At 32.6% G+C, this 19,871-nt stretch overlaps 1 protein-coding gene across 4 annotated transcripts in view; it reads left to right on the top strand.

Annotated features, from left to right (window-relative positions):
- LOC145255782 (mechanosensitive cation channel TMEM63B-like) overlaps window positions 1-16,600 on the top strand; it is a 190,510-nt gene extending 173,910 nt beyond the window's left edge. For all 4 annotated transcript variants that reach the window (XM_080114452.1, XM_080114451.1, XM_080114454.1 and 1 more), the window contains 2 exons: window positions 9,445-9,483; window positions 16,260-16,600. In XM_080114452.1, coding sequence (XP_079970578.1) covers window positions 9,445-9,483; window positions 16,260-16,391 — 171 coding nt within the window. In that variant the 3' untranslated portion in view covers window positions 16,392-16,600. The remainder of the gene's footprint in view (window positions 1-9,444; window positions 9,484-16,259) is intronic.
- The last annotated feature ends 3,271 nt before the right edge of the window (window positions 16,601-19,871 follow it).

Genomic DNA, 19,871 nt, shown 5'->3' with positions numbered 1-19,871 from the left:
AAACATATAAAACATATAAAATTACAACTAAAATTACAACTCCAAACAATGGAAGATCTGATAACACAACTCCCCACACCTTTTATATTAATGGGGGGCTTCAACGCCCATAACAAAATGTGGGGATGTGAGAATATTAACCAAACTGGGAAAATCATTGAATCATTACTGGAATCACCCGAAATAGCTATATTTAACGACAAAACACACACATACCTTCACCCAAGCACAGGAACGACATCAGCTATTGACCTAACACTATGCTCCCCACAATATTTATGGATTTCCAATGGGAGGTACATAACGACCAGTGCAGCAGCAATCACTTCCCAATTTTTCTCAAAACCCAAGAACCTGCAACAGAAGAAACAAAACCAAAATGGCAAATCTATAAAGCTATCTGGACTGAATTTAGCAAACTTTGTACAAACTTAATTAACCAAGAAATAGTTAACAAACCAGATCCTATGTTAGCTTTCACCAATATGCTAAACGAAATAGCAATCAAGACAATCCCAAAATCTTCCACTAAACCACACCCAAAATCAACACCATGGGTTACAACAGAATGTAAAGAAGCAATAACCAACAGGAAAAAAATGCTAAAACACTTCAAACATCCTACAAAACCAACCTCCAAAAATACCTACAAGCACGAGCAAAAGCGCGCTATACTATAAAAAAAGCAAAAGAAACCTGGCAAAACTATATTTCCATATTGAACAACACGCCATCAAAAAAACATGGGAAATAAGAAAAATAACTGGAAAAAAACTATGAACACCAATAAATAATATAAGTACACCAAATGGTAGACAAATTATAGACAAAAAAGAAATAGCAAACATAATCACAAATGAATTCAGCCAAAACTCTTCATCCAACCACTACTCCTCCAAATTCCAAAAATATAAAAACAATGCAGAAAAAGAAAAACTCAACTTCACATCCAATAACAAAGAATACTATAACACCTCTTTAACTATAACAGAACTAAAAAATGCAATTCATAAAAGTAAAGATACAGCTACCGGTCCAGACGACATTCACTATCAATTTCTAAAACACATGCCAGACACATCTCTCAACATTCTCTTACAGATAATTAACAAAATATGGTGGATTTACAATTTTCCAAAACACTGGCTCGAATCCAATATCATCCCAATTCCTAAAACAGGAAAAGATCACTCCAACCCTACCAATTATCGTCCCATCGCCCTAACAAGCTGTATATGCAAAACAACAGAAAGGATGGTCAATACAAGACTAATGTGGCATTTAGAAAAAAATAACCTCATCTCTACACACCAAAGACAAAATAAAGGTTCAAACGACCAACTTATTCGACTAGAAACATATATTCGTAATGGTCTAATAAGAAACCATCACGTGGTCTCAATCTTTTTTGATATCGTATGGCACCACATGGAGGTACGGAATCTTGAAAGATATTCATAATATGGGAATCAGAGGAAATCTAGCAAAATTTATCCCAGAATTCCTATCCCACAGAACATATAAAGTATGCTTAGGAAATATAATATCAGATCAATACACACAAGAAACAGGGGTACCACAGGGTAGTGTACTATCTGCCACCCTTTTTCTAATTAAAATCAATGGTATAATCGAAAATGTTAACATGGGATTCGAAAAAACATTTGTTGATGACTTTTCAATAACTTGCTCATCACCAAATATGCCAACTATCAAAAGACAAATGCAAAATTGCCTTAACAAAATAGATCTTTGGGTTAACCAAAATGGATTCAAAATGTCCAAAAGCAAAACCACATGTATCCACTTTTGTAAGAAACAAAAATACCACCTTGACTCACAGCTCAAATTAGATGGGCAACTAATACCAGTAGTACAACATACCAAATTTTTAGGGATCAATTTTGATAATAAACTAAACTTCAAGGAGCACATTAACAAATTAAAACAAAAATGCTTAAAAGCAATAAATATCTTAAAAATAGTATCAAAACTAGACTGGAGAGCAGATCAAGCTACAATGCTCAAAATATATCGCTCACATATCAGATCCAAACTGGACTATGGTTGTGCCATATACAGCTCTACTTACAAATCCTACAAAAACAAACTACTAACAATACAGAATCAAAGTTTAAGACTTAGCCTGGGAGCCTACCGAACTTCTCCAATGGAAAGCCTTCACGTAGAAGCCCAAGAACTACCCCTGCATTTAAGATGGGAAAAACTAGCGTTACAATATGCAACAAAACTACAAAGCAACCCCGAAAACCCAACATACAAAACTACCTTCAACCCACAATGTACAAACTTTTATTCAGGGAAACCAAAAAGTATACCCTCCTTTGGACACAGAATTAAAGAAATAATACATCAAATCAATGAAAACCCTGACAATATAATTACTCAAAAAATAAACGACAGACCACCATGGACAAAAACACAAACCAAAAACCGACCTAACATTTACTGCTTACAAGAAAAACATTACAAATAATATAACAAACAGAAGCAACTTCGGAGAACTAAGAGAAAAATACGCAGAATACATAGAAATATACACGGATGGGTCTAAAATTATAAATGGAACAAGTGCAGCATGCACAGATGGATAAAATCAATATCAAATACGACTGCCCAACGAGGCTTCAATATATACAGCCGAGCTGCAGGCAATCAAAATAGCTCTCAAACACATCAAAGACATCAACGAACAAAAATTCATAATATATACAGACTCCCTATTCTGTATCATGGCCCTTGAAGAAAAATCTAAACACCCTTTTATCACAGAAATTATACAAGAATCCAATGAAATAACCGAAAAAAAACAATTAAAAAATTATAATAGTCTGGATACCAAGCCATGTCGGCATCCCAGGAAATGAAAGGGCAGATAAACTGGCTAAAGAAGCCACAAACCACCAAATGAAAAAAAATTAAAATACCACACACAGACCTAAAAAGAAAAATCAATGAATATATAGAAAACAAGTGGCAGGAGATGCCTATTGACCTTAGTATTTTCCAAACTAAGGTCAATAGGTAGGAGGAAAACAGTCATCAGGAAGAGAGTTCCACAAGCTTTAAGTTCTTGGAAAGATGCTTCTGGAATAGGAAGGTGTATTACAGTGAGATATCAAAACAGTGAATTGACGGAGACCACGAGATCAACAAGCCAAATGAGCTGGAACAAAGGAAGCAGGGAATAGATCAGACGATTCTGAAGAACACATGCCATAAAAGTATTTATAGAAAAGACTGAGACTAGCAACATCACATCTGTGAGAGAGAAGTTGCAAAGAATAAGAAAGAAACAAACAAACAAATTACAGATACGTTTCTCCACGTTATCAAGAACCGTAAAATGGAACAGAAATTCAAATATGACAGCAATGTGATCCATACATGGTTTGATAGCAGGATTAAACAAAACAATCTAGTACATGCCTTAATTCATAACTGAATCCAGGTCAACTTGATGGAGCAACTAATTAGCTGCATATTTCAACTGATTTGAGGGAGATGGGAAAGAAGCAACACCAGTATTTTTCTCTTAATAGTATTGACCTTGAAAGGCGTTTATTATTTCAAAGGTAAACCATGCAATACATTCTTCAGCTGCCTCAAAGGAGATCTTCAGTAATGCACTTCCCTCATTGCCATATTTGGGTTTCGCATCATATATCAGCTCAGACAGCAATCCTAACTTGACTCCGGACACACCAGATTGTCTCCTTAAAAGCTATTTGGTAATGTGTTGATATTGCAAAAATATATAATAATCTTCAGCCTTTCTTTTTAATGACTTGTGAGCAGAGGAAGATTATTATTATTAACAGTAAATTATGTTGTATTATCGGGTGTATATATAATGAGTCTATGCATGTGTTCATGTACGTCTAGTCTATATAAATATATGTGTGTATGAAACCGATGCTCGTATATCGTCTAGTGGTTAGAAATATTTCGTTGTGGATGTGAGTGTGCATGGTTACACATATTCAAACAAGAGTTCACGTAAGATGGACAAGATAAGTCATTAGTTCGGGACGGGTTCAACAAACATGACACATGAGCACACAATGGGCGTTTAATGAACTATTAACCTTAGGTTGTGGCTCCCTTCATCTCCTGGACACTGCAAGACAATATTTCACTGTGAAGTAGTAACAGAATTCCTTTTTGTTTTTCCTCATTTATTCTTATTTTCATGGTTAGGTGTTTCCCTCAGTTATAATGCTTTCTCTCGCTTTAGGCCTTACATTTTTTTTTTTTTACACAGTGGTCACCACTTATCAAGGCCCGGAAGCCACTCAGGGATAAGGGTTATTGCAAGTACATTACGTTAGTTTGGAGATTTGATGAAGTGTTTACTTAAGGGGGCGGTTCATTAGGAATTTGTTAACGTTGGACTTGAAGACATCCAAGTTGTAGTCAGGTGGGAAGCAGGCAGAACAGAGTTCCACAGGCGTGCAGTTCATTGTCTCTTCGTTAGCTCAGTCGAATGCTTCCATGACTGACAAAGTAAACCTCCTCTCATGAACGATTCCCTCGTTCTGCTTCTTTGTATCTCTAGTCTATATATCAAAACCTACTCTTTCTTTGTTACCAAGTCAATTCCATTGTTTTTTGTTCTATTTTATTACATAAATATCTCTGTAATATTTTATCCAAGTTAAAATTCTTCCGTTAAATTTTTAATATATTTTAGCTAAACATTCCTTTCTTTTAAAACATTCTCTCTGCATGTCTTTTTCTACATAACAGTTAACAAATCAATAATAATAATAATAATCGTTCAGACCTTTGGCATTGCCTGCCACAACATAAAACAGATGCTATGCTGTGATCATAACCAAAAGGCTCAACATAACAATTATACAGATTGATGTAGAAAGCACTGGAATTTTCACTAGTATTTATTAATACCCGCATCTGTTTTTGCAAATGTTTTTTTTTTAATTCTTTTCCATCAACATTTAATTATAATAACTTATACCAGGATTCATTCCTATGTAACCTGATAATTATCTGAGCGGTCACACTACAATAAAAACAATTCAAGACAAGTTGTAGATATAACATGGTTGTGGCGTGTGTGTGTGGTTAGAGACCTCAAATGTTGTCCGTTGATAATTGTTTAGTTGTGTCGGCCCCAGTGGCAGTCGTCTCTGTCCAATGCTGAGTTGTTAATGCTCTTATTCTCAGCAATCTCTCTGATTGATTAAGATGTTTGGATAAGATATGATTATTCAGTAATTATCAGTCTCTCTCTGTCTAACCTCCACTTTACCCTACTAGTTACCAACAAACTGAATAAAACTCTTCTTGTCTCCAATCGTTTGTCTCGTTTTGGTCCTTATTTTCATGATATGAAGTTGTTTAAGGGCAGCGTCCTCGCTTGGACAAGATCACAATAAAGGATGTGTACCAGAGCAAACGTCTAGCAAGGTGTGAGATGCCTTAAATAAGTTTAAAGACATTTTTTCTCACCCTCCCTATAGTCCAGACCTTGCTTCCTGTGACTTTGGATTTTTCCCTAAGCTGTCAAGCTGAGGCTGTCATTATAAGACAAATGAAAGAGGCTATGACAAGGGTCATTGGCACGCTCACACAAGAGGACTTATATGAGGCAGAAGTTGTTGGAATGGTACAACAAGTGCATTGCAGCTGGAGGAGATTACTCCAAAGGGAACTAGAGTTTTATATGTGTACTATCAATAAAGTGCCTAATATGAAAAAAGTCTTAAATCTCTCTGAATAAAACTCCTCTTGACAACCAGTACCCCAGACATATTTACTCTTGACCAGAAATACTAAATGTCCAGTTTTTCTTTCAGTTGACCACTGAAACCGGTTACATTCATTTACTAATATTAATTCTGTAATTCTACAAACAATATTTGATTGTTTTTTCCTCAAAATTCATTCTGCGTTCATAATTTTCATTGTTTTTTTTTTTTGTTTTTTTTTGTACAAAACTTTTTGATGAAACTATTTAAACAAAACAAGGGGGTAATTATTTTACATCTTCATATTTTCATTATTTTTTGGTTGAAGGGAATCTTTCTAGACCGAGGAAATTTTCATGCATAATAAAATCACAACCTGGTTTCAAGCGAGTAACTCTACATTAAAAACCAATCTTGTTTCCCCGCTTCTGTTGAGATCTTTAAACCGTAATTGATCCATGAAAATATATAAATATGTAAACAACAAGAATAACAGAAAAACATGGATTTTAGATTGATAAAAATGAATACATCTGTCTCGTTAAAATATTAAATATAAAGTAATAAAGTGACAATGAAAAATGTATGAATGCATTAATTTTTAAATAAAAAGAAGACGTTATTGATCCCATGGCTAACCAGAAAGATTAAAAGTAGAGGTTTAATAGGGTTGCTTTGCTGCTACTGATGGGATGATTCCAATATTTTTTCCTGATTCCGTACTAAATTTCCGATTTCGATTCTTCATAAATTTCTAAATATTTAACTATAAAATGGTTATATTGTCCCAATTACCATAAAAAAAACACATCATATATTTTCTCAAATGTAAAAGTACACTTGTCGGGGGTCATCTAACGATTTTACTTTTACTGGGAGTTTAAATCAATAAATATTTACTATTTTATTATTACAACAACCAGTGGAAGATTTTTTTTTTTTTTAAAACCAAAATCAAATGGGAAAAGATAAATCAATCGTTTTTGGCACCGGAAAATGCACACATTTTTCCGATTCTGATTCCCGATACTCCAAAAAGTTCTGATTTTTCCGATTCCGATTAATGTCCCAACACTATTTGCTACCTATTTTTCAGCTCTGAACTTACAGCCTCTGAGACCGTGTGTCTACTGCTGTCCTTTCATGGGAAAATCAGCCACATAGTTACAATGTTAAATTCGATCGAGTTGCCAATTTAAACATGTAGTGGATTGCATAGTTGTAATGTTTGCTGTGGGAGAAACATTTTACGAAGGGAAGAGAAACAACCCAAGAAATGGGGAATATATCTGACTTGGTGTTGACTACCTAGAATTTGATTTCTCCATTTGTAAAAGTTATTACCTCTTTAAATGATGGCTTACGTTTTTTTATATTTTTTTTTGTGTTTTTTTTTTTTTTTAATTTCAATTTAAAGTTCAATTTCATGCACATTAAAAAGGTTAATGTTGCTGTCCTGCCTTAAATAATCCGTTTTAACTGTCAAAATTTAAAAATCCTTATTGGGTATATTAGAAACATTAGGAAGTTTGATCATATGGTGTCAAGCATAACACAACTCTGATATGAAATAAACAAACATTAGCATGAAATGATGAAATGATCCATAAACTGTGGCTTTCAGATGAGAATCTGTTTAACCTCTTAGCTAGTCATGTGAATGAGTTACCCCACCTCCTCCCTTAGTAATAGAAATCCTCCAAGATGATCACACCCTACTTTCAATTTTATTATTATTTGACCTTGCCCAAACTGCATTTATCTTCAAAGGACACCACCCAAGCTCCAAACTCCATCTCCCCCTTTTTTTTTCTCCTGCTTAAATCCTACCTCCATTTAAAGATTGACCTGCTTGTTTTCAGTTATGTACAAACTGAAAAACAGGGAATTATTTAATTATTTAGAAAAGATTGGAAGGGTCTTACTAACCAATTTTTTTTTTGCTTTTATTCTGTCCCTACTCTGCATTTTCTTCCAATGAAATCTATTTTTGTCCTATCTATGCCCCTTTGAGGACAATTGGAAATCACCCACATAAAAAACCCAATTTTTTGGATAACTGTTCCTCTTTTCAACTTTTAGCCTCTTAGCTAATAAGGTGAATGAATGACCCTGCCCCCATCCTTAGTAGTAAAAATCCTCCAAGGTGATCATACCCTACTTTCAATTTTTTTTTTTTTTGACCTTGCCCAATAGGACCCATAAAGATTGATATCCCACTAAACCAATCAAACTAAACCATCATTTTATTCACTTGACTAACAAATCCAATAATCAGTGAAGTTTGAGCTTTTAAGTTTGATGTTGGAAATTTAATTTCATAAAAAATATTTTGTCTTTTAATATGAAAATTCATTGTTTTGGACTCATCAGGGAGTCGAACTTGTTTTTGCCTTTAGTGGTGATAATTTGACACCTGCTCAGCCGAAAAATCAATTAATCAATTGTGACCTTTTTTTTCTTCTGACCAGAATTTGTCGATTTTGAAAGCAAACTGTCAGAATTCTGCTTCATTTATGCAATATTGGATTTATTACATTACACATAAGCACATATATATATATATATATATATATATACTAGCAAAAGTACCCGTCGTTAACTGGGTTCAAAAACAGCCTACAGAAAATGGACTCGGATTTATGAAAGTATGATAGGTTATGAAAAGGAAGGGTTGTAAATTTGGGTTGAACTTCAAAACCAAAGCAAAATATGATGAAAGTAAAAATAAAATAGATAAACCCCATAATTTATTATACCATACCTGTTCACACTGAAACACTTATCACAATATTCTGTGGATCTTTATTAAAAAACCTTCTTAAACTTTGTGACATATTTCCATTCTATGGAGGTCAGGTACAAACGAACACCCCATAATTTTATTATACCATATTTCTTCAAACTGAAACATAATTATCAAAGTATACTTATGCCGATAGATATGAAAAGTCTTTATTAAAGTTTGTGCCTATTTCCATTCTATGGCGGCCAGGCACAAACTCAGACCCCACAATTTTATTATACCATCCCTATTTAAGTTAGAACATACTTATCAAAGTATTCTTATGTACATCTATATCAAAAACCCTTGTAAACTTTTTTTTTTATTTTTTTTTATTTTCATACTTTGTGGACCAGGCGCGAACGCAGACCCCCACAATTTTAATGAACCACTGTTCTGCCAGATCAAACATACCCATTCCTGTGTCTTGATACATCTTCTATCATTATATGTAATCAGTTTTTTAAAATAGTCAACCATATAGGAGCCTATTCGTGACCAGACACACACACACACACACACATTCAGCTTTATATTATAGATATATATATGCACTTATTTGTAATGCAATAAATATATATATATATATACGTAGCAAAAATGGTAATTAGTAAAAACCCGAAGAGAGTGCTCAATACTATTGCAGAGCAAATATATATTTTTATTACCGTTTTATCTGCTTAGTTACACATGTTTTGGTTACTGAATCATATCAATGATCCAATAGCATCATCAAACTTTCCTTTTCTGTAAAGTCTGAAATTATTGGATCGTTGATACGATTTGGTAACCGAAACATGTGTAACTAAGCAGATAAAATAGTAATATATATATATACACACAATTTTCAAATTGAATAAAATTGTATTAAAATCTTTTATAATTCTTTTCTAATTGGTATTGACAATTTTTTTTTGTTTTCAGCATTTGACGACTGACACTAAAGGAAAAGAACAAAGCAAGGTTGGTTATTTTTATTTTTTTAAATCAACTTAAAATGGATAAAAAAAAATTTGTTCATGGACGTGTTAAATATTGGGCAAGTCTAGTTTGTTTTAGTTGAGAATAACAAGAAAGAAGGTTCAATCAGGGTCAGCTTAGAGTATTCTGATGTCAGCTCGACATCCTGTGTGCTTGGATTGGATATGATATCTCATGTTATAAAGAGATAGTGTGCTTGGAAGCACATATCTATGAACCCGTGGTTTTAGACGTCCAGATAAGATATGATTATTCAGTAATTATCAATCTCTTTCTTTGTCTAACGATTATCCCACCTCACCGGTTAGTGAATTGGAATAACAAGGCAAATAAACCTTTTCTTGTTTTCAACCGTTCGTCCTATTACCTTGCTAAATATTGAATGAGTATAATTTTGTTAGTTGAGAATAACAGGAAATGATATTCAATCTGGGTCAGCTCAATGTACTCAGCTGAGCTTGACCTCCTGTGTGCTCAAAATGTATGATGTCACATGACCCAGAGAGAGAGCAAGGGAGATTAATCGTCAGTATGCATGGAAGCACACACTTGTGAACTTGTTTTAGAGATGTCCGGATAAGATATGATTAATCAGTAATTATCAACCTCTCTCTGTCTAACCTCCACTTCACCCGACTGATCATTGATTTAGAACAACAACAAGGTGAATCAAACTCTTCTTGTCTTCAAGCGTTTGTCTCGTCTTGATTCTTATTTTCGTGATATGAATTCACTTGTTTAAGGGCAGCGTCCTCAGTTGGACAAGATCACAATAAAGGGTGCGTGCCAGAACAAACGTCCAGCAAGGTGTGAGGTGCCTTAAATAAGTTTAAAGACCTTTTCTCACCTTCCTTATAGTCCAGGCCTTGCTCCCTTTCACTTTTGATTATTCCCTAAGCTCAAGGAAAACCTTAGAGGTTGTCATTATGAGACAATTGAGAAGATGAAAGAGGCTGTGACAAGGGTCATTGAGACGCTCACACAAGAAGAGGTCCTGGATATGACCTTAAACTATATCCGATGGTGAGGCCCCAGCTTGCGGGCTCTGGGGAGTGTGGAGCTACCCTTTAATTGCCATTGCTCCCAGGTCCACTCTGACCCAGAGTGGTAGTACCTGTTAGGGTCCCAACTATGGGTTAAATAGAAACTGACTTGCAAAAAATAAATATATTCTATTAAAAAAAATTTTCTTCAAAATCACCAGATTCGGCATTAAATAACCTGAAAAAGGGTTGATATGCCGTAAAACAAAAACAACCAACCAACCAACCACACAAGACGACTTCCATGAGACTTTCCAAAAGTTGTTGGAATGGTACAAAAAGTGCATTGCATCTGGAGGAGATTACTTCAAAGGGGACTAGAGTCTTATCTGTGTACTATCAATAAAAGTGCCCATTGCCCATATGAAAAAAGTCTGGAAACTTATTGAAGGCACTTCATATATATGAGAGAGAGAGAGAGAGAGAGCTGTTTTCTTTTTGTTTTTTTTTTTATACTGACACGAACATTCTCATGATAGCCTTAATACTTGTGTGCTGGTTTTATTTTTTCTGCATAAAGTAGACACATTTATTTTTTTTCCTTTTTTGCTTCCCACTGTCAAAGTTGACATAAGTCAGAAAAGAGGGAGATTAATAGCCAACAAAACTGTATGTATGGAAAAATGTTTGCTTGTCCCTATTTATAATTAGAACGTCGCAGTTTTTCCCCTCTGGACCAAAATACTGTAGGTTTATAACAACAGATGCCACATACAAATTTCTTATGTATGTAACTTTATAAAGACTTTTTTAACACATCCAGGTGTTCAAATAAAATCCTAGATTCCTTCCAAGGAGCTACACTAGCATTATCGCATTAACCTACAGAGGAAGTAGTTACGATTTTTCCCCCCTATTTATGAAGTCCTCCTACTGATCCCCATAAACACCGCAGGGATTTATACACATGGTATGGATATTGTGGTTATACCCTTCATAATTGATTCATAAACTAATAACCCAAATGTTAACTTCCCGTCCGTAGATTCATAAAATATTAAATTCTGCCTAACAAGATTCCTGCTATTCTTATTGGCTTACATCAGAATGATCCCTTATTCCAGATTACAATTCTGTAAACTAAAACAAATGCACAAGCCATTATCCAACATGATGTCTACGGATACAGGAGGCCAGCATTTTACACTAAATAAACCGATTACTGAACAGCACAGATATATTTGCTTCACTCTCTCTCTCTATCCCTCTCTCCTTCTCTCTATCCTTTCTCCTTTTCTCTCTCCCTCTCTCTCTCTCTAAATGTGCTAGAGGGAGAGAGATAGATAGACAGTCAGAGCGAGACATATCTGTTTTGTTTACATTCAAATACTGTACCAAAACAAGAGAGAAAGAGACGGACAGAAAGAGAGAGAGATAGAGATAAAATCATCGTAATGGCAGAGAGAGAGAGAAAGACGGACAGAAATATTACATCATCATCACGGCTTGACCTCATTTTAGTACCGCCTCTCCATTATTTGATTTAAATATAAAAACAACATGGCGTTATTCCGATGCCATCGTGGTGGAGCAGTGGATATCGGGTTTACATCGGAACTTACAGGTTTCACGTTTGCCCTCATGTAACAGATCACTTTTGGGAGTGGAGGTGAAGTTCTAACATTTGAACAGGATTACACCTTGTGATAATTACGTATAACATTTCCTGTTTTTTTTTTCTCTATTTTTCTTAGTTATTTTTATTATTTAGTTCAAACAATTTTATTGTTTTTTACCCCTTTTTATTTATTTTTTTTTTTTAGTATTGAAATGAAACGATAAACCTTCATTTGTTTTTGGAGTCTTACTTTTATTTGTTTTTGGGTTTATTTTATTCTGGTTTTATTTTTTTTTATTACGGTGATACGTGAAATAATTGAAACCAAGTACTGCAGTAATTAATAAAAAAAAAAATAATAAATTATTACACAAAAGAAGTTTTGTTTCATTTCCTTAGGATAGGATTACATGTTTTCGTTCTTATATAAATTTCTGCTTCTTAATAAAACTTAGAGACAAACTATTTTTATTCGCGGAGGCCGATCACTCAAGCGAGTGTCAAGGCTTCTAACCACTACGCTATTCAGCTGCTGCTGTGCAGGTCGTGAATTAACAATGTTTTGACATATATCTATATAAACTAGAATATTCATTTCAGAACAAGTAAAATTCATTTTTTTTTTTATTCATTCTTTTGCGGACTATTGATCATAGTTGTTGTTTTCACCACGTTTTGTCCACCTCATCCTCTGACCTTCTTCAGGTGATTGGCTGCAATGGGATAGGAATGTTGAGTCTTGTAACTGTATCCCTAGTATTTACTGCTTTCCATAGTTGTTGTCTCATCACGTTTTGGCCAACTAATCCTCTGGCCTGCTTTGGTAGGATTGAAACCTCTATCTTTAGACAATGCTCACCTGAAACCATTGAGACTCAACACCTCTATCCACTGTGCCATGTGCCTCGAAGACAACAACTATGGAAGACAGTAATTACTGGGGATACAGTTACAAGACTCGGCATTCCTATCCCATCATGATTAATCACTTGAAAAAGGACAGAGGATGAGTTGGCCGAAACGTGGTGAAACAACAACTATGAAGATAAGGATAACAGTCCGCAAAAAAATGAATACTGAAAATTATGAAACCTCATCTCAAAAGATTAAAGAAAAGAAAATGAACAATTTTGCACAACTTCCATGTCCCCTTAGTAAAATTAAAATCAAGGGGAGATAAATCAGTCTGTTATTTCTCCCCCTCCTTTTCATGTTAATATGGAGGAAAATAGAGGGGGTGGGCTTTCACATCATCTAGGAGTACAATCTCGTAGGAGACTTACCTCTCCTATTTTATGTAACTCTTCATAATGAGCCATGATGGCTCATGAAAAATATAAGTTGGATTTATACTTTTAATTAAACTTGTCGATAATTCTTCATAATTTTTTATGAAGATGCTTTTTTGGGTTTGTTTTATAATTCATAGACCTCATATCTAGAATCCTTACTCTAATTTTTATCAAAATTCATTACATGATTCTAGAAAATGTCTAAAATTTAAGGTTTTAGAAATACAAGTTGAGGGAATCTTGCTTAAATAGTGTGTATTGACTATGGATTAAATTTAAAGCTGAAATATTTCAATTTTCATATAGGAAATTGTTCCTCTGTCTCTGGTTAGACCAGATTGTGCACTGACACAGACATTCTCATGACGGTTTTCAGAGCCTTACTACTTCCGTGCTGGTTCCTGACAAGTTGGAAACGGTTGTTTTGTTGGTGACACTGTCACTAAAAGATTGCCTTACAGGGCTAACAGATGCTGTTTATCAAATTTGGTTTTTTATCAGAGTTTCCTTCTCATAGCTGAGAAGTTTCATCTATCTCCTGTATGGTAACCCTCTGGAATATCAGAGAGAGGTTAACAGGTTCTACGCTTTGCCCAATAGTGACCTGGAATTGTGCAAGGCAGAATCATTTAACTCCCAGAGATATTATACTTATCTACACACCTAAATACTGTCGCATTATGCTGTGGTTGTATTGTTTTTACCGAATCATCTATTTACTTCATAAATCGTGTGCCAAAATATGTGGTGAATATATATCACAGACACTGACAATTTTGGGTGTATAAAAGTGACGGGTTTGTATTACTGTACACATAGATTCGAAAAAGTTGTCAAAAAAACAAATATATAACAAATAAATGTTATCAAAGGCAAGATAAGTTACTTTTTTACCAAACTGGATACATTTTAGTGTTTTTATTTAACATAACATGTTTATTCAGCTCGAAAAACACAGTGTTTACTGATGTATTGGACAATTTAAAATGGTCAAACTCTCTCTTGAACACGGTAAGTTTGGGAAAAGGAGTTAAAAATAAGAAACTATACAAAATACTATAAGAAACCCACCGAACATATGTCAGCCTATGTCACGATAACATATTGAGCGAGTTTCTAACAGTATTTTGTATAGTATTTTTTTATTTTTAACTCTTTTTTCCAAACTTACCGTGTTCAAGAGAGAGTTGGGCGCCATTTTAAATTTTCCAATACATCGGTAAACACTGTATGTTTTTCGAGCTGAATAAACATGTTACATTAAATAAAAACACTAAAAACATATCCAGCTAGGTAGAAAAGTAACTTATCTTGCCTTTGATAACATTTATTTGTTATATATTTGCTTTTTGACAACTTTTTTGAATCTATGTGTATAGTAATACAAACCCAAAGTCACAATTTATTCTCTCCAAAATACTTTCACAGTATGCTATAGAGAGAGGGAGATGTTCAGTGGCAAGTGGCTTGTTTACGACTGATGACACAGGTCAGCTTCCTCCGCTGTCTTTTTTTCTTCTGTCTTTTTTTGAATTCCATTTGTTTACCAACACATCTCACAACTGTCAATCAAAGCCGCATTCCAAGTGTTTTTTTTATATTTTCGAAAAACTCTGTCAGCTGAAAAATGTTGAATTCCAAGTCCTTTGTACATTCCTTCTAATGTTTATGATTTCTGATGACATTTCTTGTTTTGAAGACTTGTCAACAATATTTGCATGTGTGCACACCTAGCAATAATTCTGGTGTTGCCCAGAATGCTATTCAACAATACATACTACACCCAGTATTCCCAAATAGTCACCCATCTGATACTGGCCAGACTCAACATTGCTTAACTTTAATGATCTAACAAGAACTAGTGTGTCAACGTGATTATACTGTATGTAAAAATGTTTTTACAATAGCCTTTATAATAAAATCAAGTTGATTTTCTTTTTTGCCTTCATTGTAATATATTAGGATAATAAGCAACACCTTCATATGCTAGTTTGTTCTGCCATTCAATTAAGCTAAACCCTTATACATGTTTCCAGAAATTATGCACTGGATCCCCCCCCCTCCTTTTTTTACTCTATGTACATAGTGCCAGAAATGCCTGTCTCACAGATCTCTGGCACTATATGTAGTTATTAAAGTTATAATAAAGTTTTGTTAATCTGAGCAACTTTTAAAGCAGCAAACAATTAACAAGGATATTACTTTGTAGCAGATTCTGCTCTTTTTTAATCTAATAAGATTTCCACTTAAATAGCTAGAGTACTTGCATTTGCTTTTTTTCTTTTAATATAAAAAGGGATGATTTCCAAAAATCACGAAAAATGATCCAGTAGAAAAATAAAAATAGAATTTATCGAATTATCAAGTTCTATCATAATAATTCCTATTTACAATGCCTCCCCACAGGACAGAGTTAGATACCAAGGTTGTTTTTTACATATGGAGAAAAGGAACAAAAATTTTAAATTGTCACAGTCGTGAAAGATTTCTCCTCCACTAAAAGAGAACAAGAAATTGAAGTGCAACATCTGAAGAACAGATGCTATACTTTGATCTTGGCCGAAAGCCAAGAATGAGTTGTGCAACCAGTTGAGTATAAAAACTGACTTATCTCCCTTGCTTTCTTTGAAATCTATCATTGAAAAAAATAGAAAATGTTTTCGGTGAAAAATAGATCTAGCACATCGTCTATTGGACCATTTTTTTTTTTTTTGTAATTTATATTAATTTCAACATGACGCATATGTACATGATAGGTTTTTTTTGTTTTTTTTTTTATCTGAAATGCATTTGCTCAAAATTCCATTATACTGCATAAGCACCCAATCTTTTAATTTTGTCAAAATATTTCTTTTTTCTTTCCAGCCATTTGTTGCGAATGTGTTGCTTGATCAACCCAACAACCAGGATGACGTGAGTCAAGATGGGGCCCCTGGTTGCACGAGTACCTATGGTGCCCTGGCCTCCACCACTAATACTGCTTTTCTTGAAGACTGAAAAATGAATACAAATTTAATGTGTTACTGAATTTATTTATAAGAATCTAAGATTTCGATAAGACCCTTCGTATTGCCTTTGTTCAAAATAGAGATGACAAGAGAATAGGAACGTTTTGTTTTTTGTTGTCTTTGCCACAACTCGATGTTGATGAGCAATACGGAGATTATTTAAATGAACTGCAGTATTTTATTCTGCTATTATTTTTTTATGCCTAAAGTTCTATATTTCCTAAAGAAGCCTCTCTCATTTGCCTTGCTTTTTTTAAAGTGTTAAAAAGCTTTTGCTCCTAAAAATAGTCATTTAAAAAAAATTATCTAGAATCTCAGTTTTCTCCCCTTGTTTCATTTTTTTTTTTTTTTTTTTTTTTTCATAGCGTTCAATCTTTTGCTTCTATTTTACAGTTTTAAATCTTTTGCTTCTAAAAATAGTCATTTAAAAAAAATTATCTAGAATCTCAGTTTTCTCCCCTTGTTTGATTTTTTTTTTTTTTTTTTTTCATAGCGTTCAATCTTTTGCTTCTATTTTACAGTGTTAAATCTTTTGCTTCTAAAAATGGCATGATTATAAAAACAAATTAATATAGAATCTCAGTCCCCCCCCCTTTTCATTTTTAGATTTTAAAGTGTTCAATTTTTTGTTTCTAAAAATGGTTTCATTTAAAAAAAAAAAAAAGAAAAAAAAAGAGTATGTAGAATTTCAGTTCTCTTTCCTTGTTTTATTTAATTTTTGGTGCTTCTACTGCTGAAAGTACAGATAAAAATCCTGTTGCGAATAAAAAGGTTTTGATGTACGTACATATAAGGCAAAAATAAGTATCCCCACCAAAAATTATGAAAAGTTATCGAGTAGAAACGTAATTAAAAGTACAAATCAATTTTATTGTAGTTTGCAGTAATTTTGAAAAGTTATGTAAAAAACAGGGGAGATAAATCAGTTTATTTCTCCCCCTCCTCTGCATAGGGGAGAAAAGAGACAGGTGAGCTTTCACATTATCTGGGAGTACAATCTCTTAGAAGACTTACCTCCCCTATTTTATGTAACTCTTCATAATGAGCCATGATGGCTCATGAAATATATAAGTTTGAGTTATACTTTTATTTAAAATTGTCGATAATTTTTCATAATTTTTTATGAAGATAGTTATTTTGGGGTTTGTTTTACAATCCAAAGAGGTACAAAAAAGTTGTCAAAAAAAGAATTATATAATAAATAAATGTTATCAAATAGCAAGGTAAGTTACTTTTCTATGTAACTGAATAAGTTTTTAGTGTTTTTTGTTTTTTTTTTTAATGTAAAATGTTTATTCTGTTCAAAAAACAAGTAGTGCTCAGCACTACCTGAGAACAAGGAAAAAATGACTGCGATGTCACTTTACATTTTTGTAGTCTTAACAATGACTTCAAAATAAGAAATTAAACAAAATAGTGGTGAAACCCACCCAATAAATGTTACCGTGACATTTATATGGTGGGTTTCTATCATCATTTTGTTTTTATTTTTTTATTTTGAAGTCATTGTCAAGACTACAAAAATGTAAAGTGACATTGCAGTCATTTTTTCTTGTTTTAACATAGCACTTGTTTTTTGAACAGAATAAACATTTCACATTAAATAAAAACACTAAACACTTAATCAGTTAGGTAGAAAAGTAACTTATCTTGCCTTTGATAACTATATGATATATATATATATATATATATATATATATATTTTTCTTTTTTGACAATTTTTCATACCTCTGTGGATTTTTAAACAAATCCTTATTTTTTCCTAATACATAAATACATCAAAGAGGTTTTATTTCGAATGCGGTTTTCATTTGTGTATTTCAACTGCACAAGCATCAAATTTTTTCTTTTTTTTTTTTTTTTAACTCTATTAGTATGGTCGATATCTTAAATTTGGTTTAATATTAACTAGTTAATGTTACTATTAGTGACATAAATTATTTTATAGGAAATATCAAGGAATCAGTCAAAATAAAATTATTTTCATTTGGTCATTTTTGATGGATTTGCATATATATATAATAATATATTATAGGAATTATAAACCTGTAAAGTTACCGTAAATATTGTTGATGAGTAAAGTTGTCAGTTCCAGAAGTGAAATACATAGTAAGTAACGTTACAGTAATGTCTAATGTGACTAACCACTGTACTCACAACTTATATCTATAGCAGCTTCAAACTTATATTTCCTACTATTTTGTTTTTTGTTATTTTTGTTAATGCGATTCCATCACAACTTAATAGATAAACTATAAATAAATAGTCTTTGATTAACTTCCTCACTGCATTGCTTTTAAAATAATTCATGTCACCAATAGTGATGTTTCGCATTTAACTTTGGGAGAATTCTAACAAAAAAAAAAAAAAGCCACTCTACAATTTCAAAAAACCTTATTTATGGGTAAAAACCATTATATTATTCAGTTTTTTTATTTTATTTTTTTTTTTTTAAGAAAAACAGGGTGGATTCATAAAATGTGGTTGATAAATGGCCAAGACATATTATGCTATAAGGGAGATAACTCTTGCTCCTAAATAAAAATTTTGTAAAATATTATAGGACAAGGGTTATTTCTCTTATGACAGTACAGAGTTATTTGCTTTCTGTCTTGTATCATTTATATATAAGCTACATTAAAAAAAAATTGAACATGACAATATATTTTTCAGCATTTTACTTAATTGATTAAAATTATTATAACTTATTGTTTTTTGTTTTTTTTTTGTTAATAGTTTCATACATTTAGTTGTATTCAAGCAGCATTTCTTTTAGGATTTCCCAAAGTTAAAAATATTAACCAAAATTTGTTCTACTTTTTTTTTTTTTTTTTTTTTTTTTTTTGCTTAGTTTTTGTTAAAGCAAAATTCTGTTAGAAGCAGATTTATTGTCTGTATTAATTTTTTTTTTGTGAAACTTTTCCTATTTTAAAATATATTGTATAAAAGTTGTTAATAAAAGTAGATTTCAAAAAAGTTTATATTAATACTATTAGTAATGACCTTCCGAATCCAAATTTTTTAAAATAGTATTTTCAAAAGTTTGTACTATCTTGATTATTTTATTTATATAAAAAAAAAAAAGAAAAATGAATTCATTTTAAATTAGTTTCATTTTGCTGTTTGAGCTTTGAACAATTGTTACTTACGTTGGGATATTTTTTTCTATCAGAAAATGGAAAATAGTTCACATGTTTTTTGATAGAAATATATGACAAAAATTTTTTTTTGCTATAATTAATACTTTATATATATAGTGTGTAGTTAATTGTAGTTTTGATGGAGATGAAACAATTTGGTGCTGAGCAGATTCCAACGAATATAAACTTAAATATTCTTTAAAGTTTGTTTTTTTTTTTTAATGTTTCTGCAAATTTATTCTTGAATAATATTTTATATTCTAAAGAAAATTTAAATTTATACAATGCAAATAAGATGGTGGAATAAACTATGTAGACTCACCTTTTAT

Source organism: Euprymna scolopes, chromosome 31 (assembly GCF_053919585.1).
Source record: "Euprymna scolopes isolate OS-2025 chromosome 31, ASM5391958v1, whole genome shotgun sequence".
Classification (NCBI taxonomy): domain Eukaryota; kingdom Metazoa; phylum Mollusca; class Cephalopoda; order Sepiida; family Sepiolidae; genus Euprymna; species Euprymna scolopes.
Note: the sequence above shows the minus strand (reverse complement) of the source record. Positions and strands in the feature narration are given on the sequence as shown.